This window comes from Oncorhynchus mykiss, chromosome 25 (genome assembly GCF_057628025.1).
Source record: "Oncorhynchus mykiss isolate SJ-2025 chromosome 25, ASM5762802v1, whole genome shotgun sequence".
Taxonomy (NCBI): domain Eukaryota; kingdom Metazoa; phylum Chordata; class Actinopteri; order Salmoniformes; family Salmonidae; genus Oncorhynchus; species Oncorhynchus mykiss.
In genome coordinates this window covers 57,416,583-57,438,758 of record NC_143046.1, presented here as the reverse complement: position 1 = coordinate 57,438,758, position 22,176 = coordinate 57,416,583, and the positions used below count along the sequence as shown (strand labels likewise).

At 42.4% G+C, this 22,176-nt stretch overlaps 2 protein-coding genes and 1 long non-coding RNA gene across 3 annotated transcripts in view; all 3 read left to right on the top strand.

Annotated features, from left to right (window-relative positions):
* The first annotated feature begins 406 nt into the window (after positions 1-406).
* Positions 407-2,694, top strand: LOC118936593 (uncharacterized). Its single transcript, XR_016491899.1, has 3 exons — positions 407-733; positions 873-954; positions 1,137-2,694. It is a non-coding gene; the product is annotated as an uncharacterized LOC118936593 (long non-coding RNA).
* Positions 2,695-2,840: 146 nt separating this feature from the next.
* On the top strand, positions 2,841-5,416 carry LOC149972070 (uncharacterized). The gene is made up of 5 exons (XM_090220619.1): positions 2,841-4,370; positions 4,556-4,773; positions 4,883-4,939; positions 5,044-5,143; positions 5,244-5,416. Exons 1-5 carry the CDS (start codon positions 2,876-2,878, stop codon positions 5,414-5,416), a joined length of 2,043 nt encoding a protein of 680 aa, XP_090076745.1. The 5' UTR covers positions 2,841-2,875.
* An 11,557-nt stretch (positions 5,417-16,973) lies between these two features.
* Positions 16,974-22,176, top strand: part of LOC149972067 (uncharacterized) — a 39,424-nt gene continuing 34,221 nt past the window's right edge. The window contains exon 1 of the mRNA XM_090220620.1: positions 16,974-17,743. Within this exon, the coding sequence (XP_090076746.1) occupies positions 17,158-17,743 (586 nt within the window). The 5' untranslated portion in view covers positions 16,974-17,157. The remainder of the gene's footprint in view (positions 17,744-22,176) is intronic.

Below are 22,176 nucleotides of genomic sequence, written 5' to 3'. Positions count from 1 at the left end.
GCTATTAAACCCATGTTCAGTGACTTTAATCTGTGACGCAAGTGGACAATTATGTTTGTGACGTTCCATGGAACCCACCGTGTAGTTTAAAACTCGATTCTGATTGGCTTGCAGGTCATTCTACAGTGTAAATCATAAATGAAAACGTGCTTTTATATCAGTGTGACAGATTCACAATACCGTGTCTCAAACCGTACCGCGCTTTTATCTGCCTAACGGTATCTTCAAGCAAGACTGGTTAGGCCTTTTGGATAGCTTGTCCAAGGTAAGAATATGCGTCAAGCTATAGACTACTTTTAATGTTTTAGTTTCCCGAACTCAAGTTACTCCAGTCAAGTGATTAATCGTAAATGTGTTGTTTTGACTGAGCAGTCCAATGGCCAATGCTGTTTTTGGACTATGAGACCCTCGGCTATATACTATGATGAGCCAATAACACGCATAGTTTATGCATTAGGCATTGCACAAATCAGTGTCTAGGTCAGAATATAAAGTAGCTATTTCCGTTAACTCAAATTACTCAAGTCAAGTGATTAATCGTAAGAGTTAGTTGTTTTGACTGTCAAAAAAATAACTTTGATGGAATATTCCAAATTACATTGGCAATTATGCATCACAAATTCACATTATTACTTGTATTTCAATGATTCATCCAGGCCCAAGACATAAAGTCGCCTGAAAGCTGTGTAGCAATAATTCCAGCTTCTGACCAAGAATCATGGATACCTTTCATGTGAGTACTCACACACCAGATTTTTTTTACATACCTCAGAAGGAAGATACCTCAATATCTGGAAGCACTGTCTCATGTACAACTGTTAATGCTATCTCTGAAATGTCTAACAAAATGTTGACTTGATCGTTTCATCAAGACCTTCTCATCACAAGTTGGAACTAGTGGTCAACATTGGGACAATGCCGCCCAAAATAACAGGGACCAACATTTTCATGGAGGTAAGCACTACACTTCTGATGGGTTCAAAGATTGTATTACATTATCTAAAAGTGAGAAAGTAAACACCAGCTGTTTTTATTATTTTCACAGGGAAGAACAATCCCCATTATGCCATGAATGTTTCATTGCTGAACAACCATAGATATTTTTCCTCTAATTTGGCTCCCGTTCCTCCCAACAGTGAGCAAGACCTGTCAGCAGAGCTCACTGGAGCAGGGAGACATGCCGTCACCCTTTTGGCGCCTGACAAAGTACACTTTTTTTCTTCTAAATAACACTATAGTAACATCTTCTGCACAAAGTTACATTCCTAATACGATTGGTGTTAAGTGAGAAAGAATCCTAAAGATGGTCCAATGGGCATGGTCTGAAGCCTCTCGTCATCTCAGTATGTTGAACCACCTGATTTCCTGCAGGCTTGAGATTCAGATCCTGCTGAACGATGTTAAGCAGTCGATTAACCACATGCAGGGGACGCTGAACACCATGCAGGGGCAGTGTATTGAGTTGCAGACTGCCATATCTAAGGTAGTGTCAGATGAGTCTCAGATACAGAAGAATAAGTCTATGATGGTATGGTGATAATGATTGAGATGGTGATTATAATAATGATGACTAGCGGTACCCCACCCTACGGGCGGTAAATCATTGGATCTGATTAATTCAATTCAATGCAATTCAATCTTTGAGGACTGCAACCATAGAAATACAGTTTATTTACACTAATAATAATCTATTGTCAACTTCCCGTCTATGCTTATCTTGCTCATTGCTCACTGTTACCCTATGTGTGCAACTATTATTGATTTCTCACACAAAAATAATTTGGTTGCAAATGTACCTGGGGCCACGTAAATAATTGTTAGGCTACTCATTTTGAATGAGTGGCAACTTGTGTGACCATAAAAGTCTGTGTGCGACTGGGGACAGTCAAATAATTTGGTTACTGACCTGCCCTACATCATAGAAGGCCCTTCAAGTCGGAACTAGAAAATTTGGACATTTCTGACTCTCTGACTCGCTAACTCGTTATGGAATGAGGATTTCAGGTTTCCCACTTGTGAAGTATCAGAATCAACCAGTAGGAAGCTCTACGCTAATAACTTACATTCATTTTAACTCTGAGGTTCCAAGTTTCCGAAAGCATGTGAATGCGTCAATAATTGCCATGGTAATTTTGAATGTTCAGTCAGTGAGCATTATGGGTAATTGTCCTACATACTTACATCAAATGCTTTGTGATAGCATCATCTCCTGTGGTAACAGTACCTTTCCAAACACAATTACAATTAAAATTAACAAAGATACAAAATATTGCTAAAGTGAAGAAAATCAGCTCAAAATTGTAGGAGGAAATGCCCCTGCAGCAGGGAGACTTACGGTATTATAATATATTGTAGATAACATTAATATAATATGTGTATTTACAGTATCAGTACACATGCAAATGGAAGTATATGCTAGGGATTGATCTACACTGAGTGAACAAAACATTAACAACACCTTCCTATTGAGTTTCCCCCCTTTGGTGGTGGACCATTGTTGATACTCAGGGAAAACTGTTGAGCTGAAAAACCCAACAGCATTGCAGTTCTTGACCCAAACCGGTGCACCTGGCACATACTACCATACTCTGTTCAAAGGGACTTAAATCTTTGGTCTTGCCCATTCACCCTCTGAATGACACACATACACAATCCATGTCTCAATTGTCTAAAAATCATTCTTTAACCTGCCCCCCCCCCCCCCCCCCCCCTCATCTACACTGAGAAGAAGATTTAACAATTCACATCAATAAGGGATTATAGCTTTCACCTGATTTGTCTATGTCACTGAAAGAGAAGGTGTTCTTAATGTTTAATACACTCAGTGTAATGATGTTATAGATTCTAAGTGGTTGATTTTTTAGGGAATTAATTTATGCTCTATTTATACCTGCAGATCATCACAGCAGCCGAAGTTGCTGTGCAGAGGGAGGAGATCCTTCGAGCATCAGGCCTCATCCCGTCACAGAGGGAGGAAATGCTCCGAGCATCAGGCCTCATCCCATCACAGAGGGAGGGTATCCTCCAAACAGCCAGTGTCCCTGCACAGAGGGAGGGGATTCTCCCAGCAGCTAACATCACTGTGCAGAGGGAGGAGATCTTCCGAGCATCAGGCCTCATCCCTGAAGAGAGGGAGGACATCCGCCTCACAGCCAGTGTCCCTGCACAGAGGGAGGGGATTCTCCCAGCAGCTAACATCACTGTGCAGAGGGAGGAGATCTTCCGAGCATCAGGCCTCATCCCTGAAGAGAGGGAGGACATCCACCTCACAGCCAGTGTCCCTGCACAGAGGGAGGGGATTCTTCCAGCAGCTACTGCAGCTACTGTCACTGTGCGAAAGGAGAAGATCCTCCGAGCATCAGGCCTCATTTCTGCACAAAAGGAGTTGATCCACCTGATGGCCAGTGTCACTGCGCAGAGGAAGGGAATCGTCCCAATGGTCAGCGTCCCTGCGCACAGGGAGGGGATCGTCCCAAAGGCTAGTGTCCCTGCTGAGAGGTTGGAGATCCTCCGAGCATCAGGCCTCATCCCGCCACAGAGGGAGGGGAATGTCCGAACAGCCAGTGTCCCAGCACAGAGGGATGGGATTCTCTCAGCAGCCAGCATCACTGAACAGAGGGAGGGGATTCTTCCAGCAGCTTCTATCACTGTGCCGAAGAAGAAGATCCTCAGAGCATCAGGCCTCATTCCTGCACAAAAGGAGTTGATCCACCTGATGGCCAGTGTCACTGCGCAGAGGAAGGGAATCGTCCCAATGGTCAGTGTCCCTGCGCACAGGGAGGGGATCGTCCCAAAGGCCAGTGTCCCTGCTGAGAGGGAGGAGATCCTCCGAGCATCAGGCCTCATCCCATCACAGAGGGAGGGTATCCTCCAAACAGCCAGTGTCCCTGCACAGAGGGAGGAGATCCTCCAAACAGCCAGTGTCCCTGCACAGAGGGAGGGGATCTTCCGAGCATCAGGCCTCATCCCGCCACAGAGGGAGGGTATCCTCCAAACAGCCAGTGTCCCTGCACAGAGGGAGGGGATCTTCCGAGCATCAGGCCTCATCCCATCACAGAGGGAGGGTATCCTCCAAACAGCCAGTGTCCCTGCACAGAGGGAGGAGATCCTCCGAGCATCAGGCCTCATCCCATCACAGAGGGAGGGTATCCTCCAAACAGCCAGTGTCCCTGCACAGAGGGAGGGGATCTTCCGAGCATCAGGCCTCATCCCTGAAGAGAGGGAGGAGATCCTCCTCACAGCCAGTGTCCCTGTGAAGAATGAAAACATTCATCCACAACCACCTTCCATCATCCCCATGTTGGCACCACTGCGGAAATGGGATGGTGGAGCGTGTACTCCACCTGTGGATTTCTATTCCAAGAGAAGAGGTCACTTAACCTTACCTAATTAGTAAAGAAATTACTAGAAATTACACAGTAATCCCTGTGACTGCGTGTAGGTTAAGATTGGGTTGTAAACAGAGTATCAGAGCAAGACCTTCCTACCTGTCAGCTAGTAATTGTTCTGTATGGTGACATGAGTAGAGTGGCCTGACTTCTCCCACTTATTACAGATGTCCGACTTAGATATGTTGAGCATCCTGCTATGATGTCCATCACCAAGCCGGAACACTCCGATGCCAACCCTCAGTTCCAGACTGGCACCCGGCCGGTGGCTGAGCCCGAGACCCCTGCTGTTCACAATAACAGTGGAGGCTGGCTCAGCTGGGTCTTTGGGAGTGGAAGAGCTAATAAGAAGGAGGTTCATCTACCTGAGGACAAAGACAGATCTGTAAGGAACTGGTTATTAACACTATATTCTATGTAGAGACAATTGAGTGGATTTAAAAAATAAAAATAAATTGTGGCTTGCTTCACATTGCTAATCTCTTCTTCCTCAGATTGTCTGGGATCCAATTCTGCACAGATGGGTTAACAAAACTGAGCCCAAGGCTGAAGTACACACTTAAATTCAATTAAATTAAAAACAGTGAACAACCATTGTATTTCAACTGTGCTAATATTACCAACAATTTGGAAAATGTGTTGATGTGTTTTACAGAACAAGTGTGTACCACCACCTCCACCGATGGGAACACATGGATATCAGGGGAACACTGGCAGTGTCCCCAAAGGAGTGAATCCCTACTCTATGAAAGCAGGTGAATATTGCTTTAGAAGACATGTGGTCTAACCAAGACTGTGTCAGCGAATCATAGATGTCCCTGGTGGTCTCCTCGCTAACACCTTTCCCACTGCCAGCAGGTCTATGGGGCAGCAGATACCCCACAATGCATTACAATGATGGGACCAACTCAAAGCCTCCAAGCCATGGGGCTGGACTGCTTCCTAGACAGCTCTCTGGCTTGCTCCCTCCTTCACACTTTGACCTCATGGCACCAATGGTTGTGCCACCTGACACTCTACACTACTGAGGTATGACTCTGGAAAATCCTTCCAAATTGTATCCATTCATCATTAACTGTGATTTGACTTTAACATAGCAAATGGCTGAAGTAGCAAGGATGTTAACTATTTTTCATTTTTGTCCAACAGGCCATTTTCCCAAATTGGATTTGCCATACATAGATTTTTTCAGCATTAAAAATGTATTAAAATATGATCTTTTAATTAAATATCTCCTTTGTGTCCTCATGTTCACATGAATTTGATGTGTTCTATCATCATTTACAATTCTTATTGCTTCTGCATTTACGTTACTTACTGTACAGACAATATTATATTATTATATTTTATTTTAGACATTACAAAAACATTTTTTCATGCTTTCTGGATTTCTTACATTTACTTACTGTACAGGAAAGTATATTTTATACACATATTTAAACAAAACAAAAACATTTTATTTATGTATTTCATAGACGGCGGCAGGGTAGCCTAGTGGTTGGACTAGTAACCTGAAGGTTGCAAGTTCAAACCCCCGAGTTGACAAGGTACAAATCTGTCGTTCTGCTTTCAGTTCTGCACTGTTCCTAGGCCATCATTGAAAATAAGAATTTGTTCTTAATTAACCTTGCCTTGTTAATAAAGGTTAAAAAAAGACACAACGGGGGGGGGGGGGGCGAGTGAAGGGTTGTGCGTGAGAGGCTCCTGCAACTTTTTTGCGAAATAATCTAATTTAACCTACTTTATGGCACTTTTTACAACAAACGTTTCTTTCTAATACAAGATTGTAACTTTCTATATGAAAATGCCGAGTAATAAGCGACCAAAGGACAATAAATCCACAGCGGAGGCCTACTCCCCACTAAACAACGAGACAGACATGGCGGGAGGCACATGCAACAACGTGACACTTACAGAACTTACCCGGGCTTTGGGGGAGCTACGTGTTGCTATAGCTGAGGATCTTAAGGCCACTATTGCTGAACTGGACACCAAAATCGAGAGCATCATTCGAACGGTCGCTTCGCATGGCCAGAGTATTGTGGACCTTGAGAAAGCTTCTGAATTCAACGCTGGTAGGATCGACGAGTTAGAGAAGCTATGTACGTCATTGCAGGATACTGTGCAGACGCTTTCTGTGAAAAGTGGTGGACCTGGAGGGCCGATCCAGACGTAATAACCTTCGCGTTGTTGGTCTGGCAGAGGGGGTAGAGGCGGGCTCTCGCCCCACCGACTTCTTCGCCAAGCTATTGAAGGATGCAATGGGATCGGATGTTTTGGATTCGGATCCCCAGCTGGACCGCGCACATCGCTCCCTTGTCCCAGTGCCTGGACCGGGCAAACGTCCTCGCCCAGTAAAATCATCTGTTGTCACAGTTTCAAGACCAAGGATCTTATCCTGCGTGAAGCTCGAATGAGGGGCAACCTGTCACATAAAGGGCATCCATTCCGTGTCTATGAGGATTATGCGCCCGATGTGGCAAAGCATCGCGCCGACTACAGAGATGTCATGACCAAACTCTACAAACTCCATCTTCGCCCAGCCTTACTCTTCCCTGCAAGACTAAGAATTACCCCGCCTTCCGGTGAGAAGATTTGGCTCTCCTCGGTTTTGGACGCAGAGAAGTTTATCCGGGGATATACACCAATCCCCCGTACAGGTTAGAGTGCCTTGTTATTGCGTGTTAGGGTCTGCTCATGGACTCGAATCCATACTATACCATATTGGGTGAAAACGTATTAAACGGGCTCAACAAGGGCTACCGAACATGTAAGACGCTGAGCAGACCAATGGATGGCGGTCAGAGCTCTCAATGAACGTTACATTCACTTTCATCCCGGCTGTGCTCAGAGCGATGCATATTTTTTACTTCCAGGTTTGATCACTGACACCTTCGGACGGATATACTTATATTCCCCCACTTTTGTTTTGTTTCGTTATTTATTTTACAATCCTTACATTATTCTTACTACCATACCATTTATTTATTGCTTGCAGGGGACTGGGGGTGATGGTTGGGAGGGGGCAGACACCTGGTTAGCAGGTTGATGTTTTGTGCCGTTCTGCCTTTGTCTGGCCGTGGGCCTCTCTCCCGACTAGAGTCCCACCAGCCCTCTGTAGTGCTTATGTCTGTGTAGGTGTGCGTACATATAATTACTATTTGTACTTTATTACTATTTTCTCTTAGCATTTTAGTATTATGTATGTGTATATTTTAAATCAGTGTAGACTGTTATTCTGGGGTATGAATGTTTGTATGTGTATATGTGCATATGGATGTATACATACATATTCTTTAAATATATATTTTTATATATGATTTTTTTTGCGTGGGTATGTATACATACATGTATATGTATGTATGTGTGTGTGTGTGTGTGTGTGTGTGTGTGTGTGTGTGTGTGTGTGTATGTATATATATGTATATATACACGTATGTGTATCTATATGTATGTATGTATGTGTGTGTATGTATGTGTGTATGTATATGTATGTGTTTATGTATGTGTGTATATGTATGTGTGTATATGTATGTCTGTGTGTGTGTGTGTGTGTATGTATATATATGTATAAATACATATGTGTATCTACATGTATGTATGTGTATGTATGTATGTATATGTATATATATATGTGTATGTGTGTGTGTATGTATGTGTGTATATGTATGTATATGTATGTATATGTATGTATATATATATATATATGTATATGTGTGTGTGTATGTATGTGTGTATATATATAATGTATATATTTTTATTTAAACATGTTTTGTTTATGGGGGGAACGTTTAATTTAACAAATCCTTGTTCCGATCTCCTGACCCACAGTATGTAAAGGTACGGCTGACTATGTCGGTTGCGGGTGGTTTATTTTTTGACCGGCAGTGCTTACCAATATCATCTTGAGGCTATATCTTGCTTATCTCTGGGATTGACCCAGGATGACGCTTAAATGCGCAATATGTTTAAGTTGCAACTTATTCTGTTTAGGTTTATTAGATGTTAACTGAACACTTAACTCGCGGGAGCCTCCTCAGTTCATATGTTAGTAGAAGTTCTAGGATAGTGAGAGGTGAACGTATAGTTGGGATTTTATTTTTGTTTTACCTCTTGTTCGAGGTCGCGCCGTGCTTTTTTGGCATCGGCCAGACAATGTGTTTATTATTTTTATTTATCCTTTTTCTTTCTCCTGTTTGTACATGCCTGTTAAATGTGGGTTGATGGGGGGGGGGGGGGTAAGTGTTGGGGAAATTAGGGGAACAGGGTGGGAAGTAAAGGTGCTTGCAGGGGGGGAGGGGTGGGTTGGATACTGCTCAGGTGTAGGTGCTACATATGCTGATCGTGATGGTTTGGTGCGCTTTCTTACCTTTTTATCAAGTTACATGGTATGCAGGCCACCATAGGAACTACAAACGAGAGGAGGGCGGGGCTTACATTCACTTCCTGGAATGTCAAGGGTTTAAACGAACCAATTAAGAGGGGCAAGGTCCTAGCCCACTTGAAAGCACTCTCGTCTGATATTATATTTTTGCAAGAAACCCATCTGAAGAATAACTCTCATAGCAGACTTAAGTGTAGGTGGGTGGGGCAAGTGCATCACTCTAACTTCTCTGCCAAAACGAGAGGCACAGCGATTCTGGTACGGAAAGGAATTCCCTTTCTACATAAAACCACTATTGCGGATAAAGAGGGTCGGTATGTGATCGCAATAGGAGAAATCCACTCTACCTCAGTAACTCTACTAAATATCTATGGACCAAACATTGACAACCCCTCTTTTTTCAAAAGAGTCCTCGCCCTGATTCCAGATATCTCCCATACTAACCTGGTCATTGGAGGGGACCTTAACTGTGTGCTAGACCAATATTTGGATAGATCCTCTACCCGGCGAACCCCTACCTCCTATTCAAGCAAATTCTTGAATACCTACATAAAAAATTCAAACGTATTTGATATATGGAGGATCAATAACCCTACGGGTAGGGAATACTCCTTTTGCTCTCATGTTCACAAGGTTTACACTCGAATTGACTACTTTTTGTTGGATGCTAGACTACTCCCCTATACCTGTAATGTGAGGTATCATGATATTATAATCTCGGACCACAGTCCACTCACCTTCTCCCTGAGATTGGGTGACATTGTACCAAACGAGAGGGTCTGGAGGTTGAATCCTCAGCTCCTCACAGAACCAACATTCTGTGAATATCTTAAAGACCAAATTACATATTTCTTTGATACCAATGACAACACAGAGACCTCCCCAGCATTATTGTGGAAAACACTGAAGGCTTATCTGAGAGGCTGTATCATCTCCTTTCAGGCTGCCAGGAGTAGGCAAAACAGAGGAAAACTGGAAGAACTGGAGGGACAAATTCACTTACTGGATAGGGAGAATGCTAGCCACCCATCTATGGAGAAACATAAAAAAATTACCTCTTTAAAATTTGAATATAATCAGATTCTCTCAGCTAAAATTGCTAAATCTTTTCTCTATGCCAAGCAAAAATATTTTGAGTTTGGTGACAAACCACACAAATTACTTGCCAGACAACTTCGAAAAAATGTGAGTGACCGAATGATTCACAGGGTTAAATCTGCATCTGGGGAATTACTCTCTTCCCCCAAAGACATCAATGACAGATTCCGGCAGTTTTATGAGACTCTATATACATCTAAAGCGGATCCTAACCCCTTAATTATGCAAACATTTTTGGAGGACTGTAATCTCCCTGCCCTGAACCAGGACGATTCTAACTTCCTGAATAAGGAAATATCTCTTGATGAAATTCGAGAAACAATTAAATCTCTAAAGAGTGGCAAGACCCCGGGCCCAGATGGATACCCTGGTGAATTCTATAAAACATTCAGCAACATGCTCTCTCCCTATCTGCACAAAATGTTGGTTCAGGCCAATGAGGATGGAGCTCTCCCTTCTACTTTGGACGAAGCGTTCATTACAGTTATACATAAGAAGGGTAAAGATCCAGAAGAGGTAGGGTCATACAGACCAATATCTCTCCTTAATACAGACCAAAAGATTTTAGCAAAAACTCTGGCTAACAGGCTTAGCACTTTAATTGGCAAATTGGTCCATTCGGATCAGACCGGCTTTATCCCTAACAGAAACTCATTCTTCAATCTCAGGCGCCTCTTCAATATTATGTATTCTCAGAGGTTACCCAACGTGGACCTTGCCGTCATATCTCTTGACGCCGAAAAGGCCTTTGACCAAGTTGAGTGGCCCTATCTATTCAAGGTCCTACAGAAATGTAATATTGGAGATAGGTTCATAAATTGGATCCAGCTTTTATATAGGAACCCCTGTGCCAGAATACTCACTAACCAATCATTGTCGCCCCGATTTAACCTCAACAGGGGGACAAGGCAGGGTTGTGCACTGTCGCCTATGCTCTTCGCCCTAATTATCGAACCGCTCGCTCAGACGATTAGATCTCATGCAGCAATACACGGCTATAATACTAAAGATACTCTAAATAAAATCTCCCTATACACAGATGACATCCTCCTCTATGTAACAGAACCCCAGGCTAGTATCCCAGCTATTCTTGATGTGATCAATTTGTTTGGTACCTTCTCGGGATACAGAATAAATTGGAACAAGAGTGAATTAATGCCCATACGGTCGCAAAATGCCTCCTGGCTAGAACATCTCCCATTTAAGTTATCTTCAGAAAAATGTACCTACCTAGGAATTGTAGTTACCAAACAATACTCCTTACTATTTAAAGATAATTTCCCCTCTCTGATACAAAAACTCAAAGCAAACATACTATTTTGGAGAACTCTCCCAATTTCTCTCCTCGGAAGAATTAATGCCATTAAAATGGTCTTCCTCCCACAACTGCTCTACCTATATCAGAACATCCCAGTATTCATACCTAAATCCTTTCATAAACAACTGGACTCAATTATCAATCCTTTCATCTGGGATTATAAAACACACAGAATAGGTAAAAAACACCTCTGCAAATCCAAGATGGAAGGAGGATTGTCTCTCCCAAATTTTATATTTTATTACTGGGCCGCTAACCTCCGCATTGTTACGTTTCTGCTGGATGACGTACTTCCGGCATCCAGCTGGCTTAGTATGGAGCGTGAGGAGTGTCACCCCTTCTCTATAGGCGCTGTGATTTTGTCGCCTGTCAATCTGGAGATGTCACTTTATTGTAACAATCCTATTATACATAGCACAGTCCGAATCTGGAAGCAAATGAAAGTCCACTTTGAGCTTAGACCAATGTCATTCATGCTCCCTGTCGCCAGGAATCCCTCCTTTGCCCCTTCTAACCTTGATAACACCTTTGAGCGATGGGGAGAGTTGGGGATAAGTACCATAGGGGATTTATACATAGAAGGGACCTTTGCTTCCTTTGAGTTGCTGAGGGAAACTTATAACCTTCCCAGAAGTAATTTTTTCAGATACCTACAAATTAGAGACTACGTTAGGAAACACCTCCCAACATTTGGGAATGCCAAACCTTCCATGTTTGACGGATGCATAAAAATATGCCCCACCTCCGATAAACTGATATCGCGTCTATATGATGCTTTTCAATCTGTTAGCACACCTTCCACTGATGCCATCAAGGCAAAATGGGAGGAAGAACTAGGGACTGACATCTCGATGGCAGACTGGGAAGAGAGCTTGGAGTATATCCACACATGCTCCATTAATTCCAGACATCGTCTCATACAATTCAAGGTTTTACACAGATTACACTATTCCAAAATTAAACTGCATAGGATATTTCCTGACACATCCCATACATGTGATAAATGTCAGGCTACGCAGGGTACACTACTCCACTGCTTTGCCCTATGCTCTAGCTTGCATGGTTATTGGAGTGGAATTTTTGGGATCCTCTCTGAAGTTTTGGAGACTTCAATAGATCCAGACCCGCTTCCGATAATCCTGGGAGTATCTGAGTCCCTAAACGGATTAACCAACCCCCAAAAACAACTAATCTCGTACGGTCTCATCTCGGCAAAAAAACAAATCTTGTTGTTTTGGAAGAGGAGGGAAGCGCCCTCTACCAAATTATGGCTCAGTGAATTGGCAAACACTGTACACTTAGAAAGAATTAGATATATTCTGAACAATAAATTATCAACATTTGATCAAATCTGGCAGCCTTTCCTCTCCTACTTGGACGAGTCGGCGCTGTGAATTTGTACTTATTAACGCACTCTCAATTGTAATATTTTAATCTACCTTTGGGCAGCATGTGCTGGCCCTGCCACCCGAGCAGTTGGGGGGGGGGGGGGGTCAGGCTACGCAGGGTACACTACTCCACTGCTTTGCCCTATGCTCTAGCTTGCATGGTTATTGGAGTGGAATTTTTGGGATCCTCTCTGAAGTTTTGGAGACTTCAATAGATCCAGACCCGCTTCTGATAATCCTGGGAGTATCTGAGTCCCTAAACGGATTAACCAACCCCCAAAGTTGGGAGGGGGGGGGGGGGGTTTGGGGGAATAAGGGGGGGGGGGGGGTAGGGGGGACATCTTCCCTCTTTCTTTCTACGTGTCCTTGTTTTGTATGTCGTGTTTTGTATTATTTGTTCTGCACCCAGAACTCTGGGTCTTGTTGTTCCTGTATGCTCTTTTATGTTTAGATAAGAATTGTATACCTGTCTTGTATACCACCTATACACCATTCTTGTGTGTGTTTAATAAAAAATATTTGAAACAAACTAAATATATTTAGATGCATTTTCAATTCCTAAATGTCAATATTTTATTTTCTGTGCCACGTGTTTATGCCCATTTATGTACATCCTGTATACACCTCACACACATGGTCAGGGGCTTAAAAATAAGAAAACAGTAACATGTCAGATAGAGTTTACATTTTTGAGTTTGCATCCCAATATGACACTTTAAATATTTCACAGAATACTGAAATGTAACAAAACACCTATTGTGTTTATTGAGATGTAAACTGAGATGCTCAGTTGGTCAATATTTCCCTCCAGTGATTCCCCAACATCTTGTCAACATGGGACCCAAAAATGGAGCAGATATCTTATACCAACCTATCTAAATAGACATGTATCCATAACAAGGCCTAGGAGGCCCCTATACTGTCCAAAGATCTCTCCAAAATGTCACATATTTTAAAGCATCTTTATTTTCATGCATATAACTTGGCAAAAAAAATTTGGGGTGACCACATTCACATTCTTTTGTGTAGACAATCATTTTTGATGATTTCATGACTGTTTGATAGTAGGTCCCTGAATGGTCAAAAACCCTCTTCAAATAGAAGTATGTTTGTAGCACAAAATATCTTACAGGAAGGCCCTCTCACTCTCTCATCATGTCACAAGCAGACAGGCTCCCAGAGGCAGGGCCATAAAAGGCCCCATCTCACTCAGCTGCCGCTGCCCTCTCCAACAGCCATCAGCACAGAACAGCATGAATCAAATCAAAGTATATTTGTCACATGCGCCGAATACCGCAGTGAAATGCTTACTTACAGGCTCTAACCAATAGTGCAAAAAAAAGGTATTAGGTGAACAATAGGTAGGTTAAGAAATAAAAACAACAGTAAGAAGACAGTGAAAAATACAGTAGTGAGGCTATAAAACTAGCGAGGCTACATACAGACACCGGTTAGTCAGGCTGATTGAGGTAGAATGTACATGTAAATATGGTTAAAGTGACTATGCATATATGATGAACAGAGAGTAGCAGCAGTGTAAAGAGGGGTTGGCAGGTGGTGGGATTTCTAATCCCTTGATATTATTGTAGGATCGGATTTTAATAGCTAACTTTTCGATGGCCATAATAAATAGATATGCCGATAGTGGACAACCTTCTTTTATGAGAAGTAGCCATTATTTACTATTGTCACATGTGCTCCCTCTCCGGCCTCTAGGTCACCAGGCTGTTCGTTATGGCGCACACCTGTCACCAGCCTTACACGCATTATGACACTCACCTGGACTCCATCACCTCCTTGATTACCTGCCCTTTATATGTCCCTCCCTTTGGTTTCTACCCCCATTAGTCATTGTTGCTGTTTCATGTCAGTGCGCTGTTTGTGTTCCTTGTTTTGTTCATTTATTTATTAATTAAATGTATTCATTCCCTGAACTTGCTTCCCGACTCTCAGAGTACATCCGTACAACTATTTTTCACATAGGGTTACTATACATGATTTTAACCCATTTTATAAGAGATTGTCCAAAATTGAAATGTTCCAGGCATTAATATATAAACTCCAGTCGTACTTTATGAAAAGCCTTTTAAAAGTCAGCTATGAATAGCAGGCCTGGTTTCCCTGATTCTTCATAGTGTTCTATTGGTTGCAGTACTTGCTGTATATGATCTCCAATATATTGTCCATGTAAAAAACCTGTCTGATTAGAATTAATAATGTCCGACAATACCTTTTTAATTCTATGCGCTATACATTTTGCTAGCATTTTTGCATCACAACACTGAAGTTTAAGGGGCCTCCAATTTTTTTATGGACTGGATCTTTATATTTACCACTTTGAATCGTGTTTCAGTAATAATGAAGGAGTGGTTAAAACATGCTAATAACGGTCCTCTGAGGATATCAAAAGAGGTTTATCAGAGTTATTGACCTCACAAGAAGTCAGATTCAAGTAACTTACGGTAACTTATGGTGCTGAAACTTGAAGGTGCCGCCACGGCACAATCAATCGGAAATGGACAGCTCATGGTGCTGAAAGTAGGCAAATTGGAGTAAACATCATTCATTTTAAACGTCTTCATTTTAATTAGGGATATGTGTTGGAGCCTATTTCTTCCTATTTAAGAAATAAGAGGCAGGCCTACCGGTTTGACTGATGAAATTAGGCTATAGGCTGCTATATCCATAGATATGTTAGTCAATTCCTCCACCCGCCATGCACTCTTTAAATAGCCCACCTCTGTGTCTGTTAAGACTTGAAGTTAGTGTGTATGAGAGGGTATGCCATAGGCCTACCTTTTCTTAAAGAAAAGGGCAAAAAGTACAGTGCTACCCACTATTAGTTTAATATTTTGAGGAAAATTAAACAGATGTGATTATATACAGTTATCTATAACAACACTTTGGTCCGCGATTCTTAATGCTAGAAACAAGCTGTAAAATAGGAATAACTGGGAAAGACGTGACTCTGATGCATATGGGGATATTGTTGTTTCATTTGCTTTGGATATAATCGAATCTGACACTATCAATTGATTAAGCTATTCACATTCTGTACAATAAAATACATTTAAACCCAGACAGCTTTTAGGGAAACACTTGTGACCTCTCGTTGGGTTAAGCCAAGGAAGAAGATTAGCCAGCAGTTGAAGCTTACATTTTTCTGCGTCAGTAGGCCTACTCGGTCTGGGGTGGAAAGGTAGGCCTAACTTGAAAGTACCATGCTCAGATGTTAATTATTTACAAACAGGGACAGTTTCCTTGCAAATAACACACACTGTTTTGGCATTGTATCTCTCTGTCTATACTGTCATTTCAGTCATTTGTGATTTATTTAAAACGTTTCTACTAATACTGTATGGTAACTATTGAAGTCCACTCTTGTACAGCACATTAAAGGTGTATCTCTTTCTCTACAATTTAGGAGATTTTAAGATATTTTGTTGTTTGTGATGGTACTCTAGGTGCGAGGGACATCCTGTGCCACCAGTCAGTTGATGGTGGATGACATTCTGACCCCGTGCTCGCCAGGTGACCCGGCGGCCATAGAATTGACCTGGATGGATGTGCCTAGCGACAAGCTGCTGGAGCCCATTTGGTTACTGACCTGCCCTACATCATAGAAGGCCCTTCAAGTCGGAACTAGAAAATTCAGACATTTCTGACTCTCTGACTCGCTAACTCGTTATGGAATGAGGATTTCAGGTTTCCCACTTGTGAAGTATCAGAATCAACCAGTAGGAAGCTCTACGCTAATAACTTACATTCATTTTAACTCTGAGGTTCCAAGTTTCCGAAAGCATGTGAATGCGTCAATAATTGCCATGGTAATTTTGAATGTTCAGTCAGTGAGCATTATGGGTAATTGTCCTACATACTTACATCAAATGCTTTATGATAGCATCATCTCCTGTAGTAACAGTACCTTTCCAAACACAATTACAATTAAAATTAACAAAGATACAAAATATTGCTAAAGTGAAGAAAATCAGCTCAAAATTGTAGGAGGAAATGCCCCTGCAGCAGGGAGACTTACGGTATTATAATATATTGTAGATAACATTAATATAATTTGTGTATTTACAGTATCAGTACACATGCAAATGGAAGTATATGCTAGGGATTGATCTACACTGAGTGAACAAAACATTAACAACACCTTCCTATTGAGTTTCCCCCCTTTGGTGGTGGACCATTGTTGATACTCAGGGAAAACTGTTGAGCTGAAAAACCCAACAGCATTGCAGTTCTTGACCCAAACCGGTGCACCTGGCACATACTACCATACTCTGTTCAAAGGGACTTAAATCTTTGGTCTTGCCCATTCACCCTCTGAATGACACACATACACAATCCATGTCTCAATTGTCTAAAAATCATTCTTTAACCTGCCCCCCCCCCCCCCCCCCCCCCCCCTTCATCTACACTGAGAAAAAGATTTAACAATTCACATCAATAAGGGATTATAGCTTTCACCTGCTTTGTCTATGTCACTGAAAGAGAAGGTGTTCTTAATGTTTAATACACTCAGTGTAATGATGTTATAGATTCCAAGTGGTTGATTTTTTAGGGAATTAATTTATGCTCTATTTATACCTGCAGATCACCACAGCAGCCGAATTTGCTGTGCAGAGGGAGGAGATCCTCCGAGCATCAGGCCTCATCCCGTCACAGAGGGAGGAAATGCTCCGAGCATCAGGCCTCATCCTGTCACAGAGGGAGGGTATCCTCCAAACAGCCAGTGTCCCTTCACAGAGGAAGGGGATTCTCCCAGCAGCTAACATCACTGTGCAGAGGGAGGAGATCTTCCGAGCATCAGGCCTCATCCCTGAAGAGAGGGAGGACATCCGCCTCACAGCCAGTGTCCCTGCACAGAGGGAGGGGATTCTTCCAGCAGCTACTGCAGCTACTGTCACTGTGCGAAAGGAGAAGATCCTCCGAGCATCAGGCCTCATTTCTGCACAAAAGGAGTTGATCCACCTGATGGGTATTATCCAAACAGCCAGTGTCCCTGCACAGAGGGAGGGGATCTTCCGAGCATCAGGCCTCATCCCGCCACCAAGGGAGGGTATCCTCCAAACAGCCAGTGTCCCTGCACAGAGGGAGGGGATCTTCCGAGCATCAGGCCTCATCCCTGAAGAGAGGGAGGAGATCCTCCTCACAGCCAGTGTCCCTGTGAAGAATGAAAACATTCATCCACAACCACCTTCCATAATCCCCATGTTGGCACCACTGCGGAAATGGGATGGTGGAGCGTGTACTCCACCTGTGGATTTCTATTCCAAGAGAAGAGGTCACTTAACCTTACCTAATTAGTAAAGAAATTACTATTGTGAGAATAAGTTGTGATAGATCAAATGTATGGCTCATGTGAGTGTATAGCTGTAATACTTTCATGCATTTTCTACATAAAAATTTTTAGCTCCATTGTACTTTTACATTTGAGTCATTTAGCAGACACTGTTATCCAGAGCGACGTACAGTAGTGAGTCTATACATTTTCATACTCCAGTGAATCTCTCCAGGATTTCACATGGATTTTTTTCATATTTGCGGATAAATATGCTAGATTTTGCAGCGACAATTATGACATTTTGCATTGCAATATGCAATTGTTTTGTCCAATTTGTTGCAAAAATGCACTGACAAGGGAAAAAACTGTGTTGATGTGTCGCTTGATTGAACCATATTATGCAGTAAATGTGCGGTGATTGGTTGAAATTGCGAGCCCTCTTTTTGTACTGTGGTAATTGTCAGTTCTATGCGATAATATTGTGATGTGACTATTTTATGCAGAAATAGTTTGGTGATTGGTCACATTTGTAAGCCCTCACATAATATGCAGGGAATTGTTAATTTTGCAACCAAAACAATGCGGTGGCAGAGTCCTGGAGTAACCTCCCAGTAATCCCTGTGACTGCATGTAGGTTAAGATTGGGTTGTAAACAGAGTATCAGAGCAAGACGTTCCTACCTGTCAGCTAGTAATTGTTCTGTATGGTGACATGAGCAGAGTGGCCTGACTTCTCCCACTTATTACAGATGTCCGACTTAGATATGTTGAGCATCCTGCTATGATGTCCATCACCAAGCCGGAACACTCCGATGCCAACCCTCAGTTCCAGACTGGCACCCGGCCGGTGGCTGAGCCCGAGACCCCTGCTGTTCACAATAACAGTGGAGGCTGGCTCAGCTGGGTCTTTGGGAGTGGAAGAGCTAACAAGAAGGAGGTTCATCTACCTGAGGACAAAGACAGATCTGTAAGGAACTGGTTATTAACACTATATTCTATGTAGAGACAATTGAGTGGATTTAAAAAATAAAAATAAATTGTGGCTTGCTTCACATTGCTAATCTCTTCTTCCTCAGATTGTCTGGGATCCAACTCTGCACAGATGGGTTAACAAAACTGAGCCCAAGGCTGAAGTACACACTTAAATTAAATTCAATTAAAAACAGTGAACAACCATTGTATTTCAACTGTGCTAATATTACCAACAATTTGGAAAATGTGTTGATGTGTTTTACAGAACAAGTGTGTACCACCACCTCCACCGATGGGGACACATGGATATCAGGGGAACACTGGCAGTGTCCCCAAAGGAGTGAATCCCTACTCTATGAAAGCAGGTGAATATTGCTTTAGAATACATGTGGTTTAACCAAGACTGTGTCAGCCAATCATAGATGTCCCTGGTGGTCTCCTCGCTAACACCTTTCCCACTGCCAGCAGGTCTATGGGGCAGCAGATACCCCACAATGCATTACAATGATGGGACCAACTCAAAGCCTCCAAGCCATGGGGCTGGACTGCTTCCTAGACAGCTCTCTGGCTTGCTCCCTCCTTCACACTTTGACCTCATGGCACCAATGGTTGTGCCACCTGACACTCTACACTACTGAGGTATGACTCTGGAAAATCTTTCCAAATTGTATCCATTCATCATTAACTGTGATTTGACTTTAACATAGCAAATGGCTGAAGTAGCAAGGATGTTAACTATTTTTCATTTTTGTCCAACAGGCCATTTTCCCAAATTGAATTTGCCATACATTGATTTTTTTCAGCATTAAAAATGTATTAAAATATGATCTATTAATTAAATATCTCCTTTGTGTCCTCATGTTCACATGAATTTGATGTGTTCTATCATCATTTACAATTCTTATTGCTTCTGCATTTACGTTACTTACTGTACAGACAAATAAATATTATATGCATATATTTTATTTTAGACATTACAAAAACATTTTTTCATGCTTTCTGGATTTCTTACATTTACTTACTGTACAGGAAAGTATATTTTATACACATATTTAAACAAAACAAAAACATTTTATTTATGTATTACATAGATGGCGGCAGGGTAGCCTAGTGGTTAGAGCGTTGGACTAGTAACCTGAAGGTTGCAAGTTCAAACCCCCAAGTTGACAAGGTACAAATCTGTCGTTCTGCTCTCAGTTCTGCACTGTTCATAGGCCATCATTGAAAATAAGAATTTGTTCTTAATTAACCTTGCCTTGTTAAAAAAAGACACAACGGGGGGGCGGAGCTAGCATGTTGGAGTGAACCGCTGTGCGTGAGAGGCTCCTGCAACTTTTTTGCGAAATAATCTAATTTAACCTACTTTATGGCACTTTTTACAACAAACGTTTATTTCTAATACAAGGTAACTTTCTATATGAAAATGCCGAGTAATAAGCGACCAAAGGACAATAAATCCACAGCGGAGGCCTACTCCCCACTAAACAACGAGACAGACATGGCGGGAGGCACAACGTGACACTTACAGAACTTACCCGGGCTTTGGGGGAGCTACGTGTTGCTATAGCTGAGGATCTTAAGGCCTCTATTGCTGAACTGGACACCAAAATCGAGAGCATCATTCGAACGGTCGCTTCGCATGGCCAGAGTATTGTGGACCTTGAGAAAGCTTCTGAATTCAACGCTGGTAGGATCGACGAGTTAGAGAAGCTATGCACGTCATTGCAGGATACTGTGCAGACGCTTTCTGTGAAAAGTGGTGGACCTGGAGGGCCGATCCAGACGTAATAACCTTCGCGTTGTTGGTCTGGCAGAGGGGGTAGAGGCGGGCTCTCGCCCCACCGACTTCTTCGCCAAGCTATTGAAGGATGCAATGGGATCGGATGTTTTGGATTCGGATCCCCAGCTGGACCGCGCACATCGCTCCCTTGTCCCAGTGCCTGGACCGGGCAAACGTCCTCGCCCAGTAAAATCATCTGTTGTCACAGTTTCAAGACCAAGGATCTTATCCTGCGTGAAGCTCGAATGAGGGGCAACCTGTCACATAAAGGGCATCCATTCCGTGTCTATGAGGATTATGCGCCCGATGTGGCAAAGTATCGCGCCGACTACAGAGATGTCATGACCAAACTCTACAAACTCCATCTTCGCCCAGCCTTACTCTTCCCTGCAAGACTAAAAATTACCCCGCCTTCCGGTGAGAAGATTTGGCTCTCCTCGGTTTTGGACGCAGAGAAGTTTATCCGGGGATATACACCAATCCCCCGTACAGGTTAGAGTGCCTTGTTATTGCGTGTTAGGGTCTGCTCATGGACTCGAATCCATACTATACCATATTGGGTGAAAACGTATTAAACGGGCTCAACAAGGGCTACCGAACATGTAAGACGCTGAGCAGACCAATGGATGGCGGTCAGAGCTCTCAATGAACGTTACATTCACTTTCATCCCGGCTGTGCTCAGAGCGATGCATATTTTTTACTTCCAGGTTTGATCACTGACACCTTCGGACGGATATACTTATATTCCCCCACTTTTGTTTTGTTTCGTTATTTATTTTACAATCCTTACATTATTCTTACTACCATACCATTTATTTATTGCTTGCAGGGGACTGGGGGTGATGGTTGGGAGGGGGCAGACACCTGGTTAGCAGGTTGATGTTTTGTGCCGTTCTGCCTTTCTCTGGCCGTGGGCCTCTCTCTCCCGACTAGAGTCCCACCAGCCCTCTGTAGTGCTTATGTCTGTGTAGGTGTGCGTACATATAATTACTATTTGTACTTTATTACTATTTTCTCTTAGCATTTTAGTATTATGTATGTGTATATTTTAAATCAGTGTAGACTGTTATTCTGGGGTATGAATGTTTGTATGTGTATATGTGCATATGGATGTATATACATATTCTTTAAATATATATTTTTATATATGATTTTTTTGTGTGGGTATGTATACATACATGTATATGTATGTATATGTGTGTGTGTGTGTGTGTGTGTATGTATATATATGTATATATACGTATGTGTATCTATATGTATGTATGTATGTGTGTATGTATGTACAGTGCCTTGCGAAAGTATTCGGCCCCCTTGAACTTTGCGACCTTTTGCCACATTTCAGGCTTCAAACATGAAGATATAAAACTGTATTTTTTTGTGAAGAATCAACAACAAGTGGGACACAATCATGAAGTGGAACGACATTTATTGGATATTTCAAACTTTTTTAACAAATCAAAAACTGAAAAATTGGGCGAAGCGTTCATTACAGTTATACATAAGAAGGGTAAAGATCCAGAAGAGGTAGGGTCATACAGACCAATATCTCTCCTTA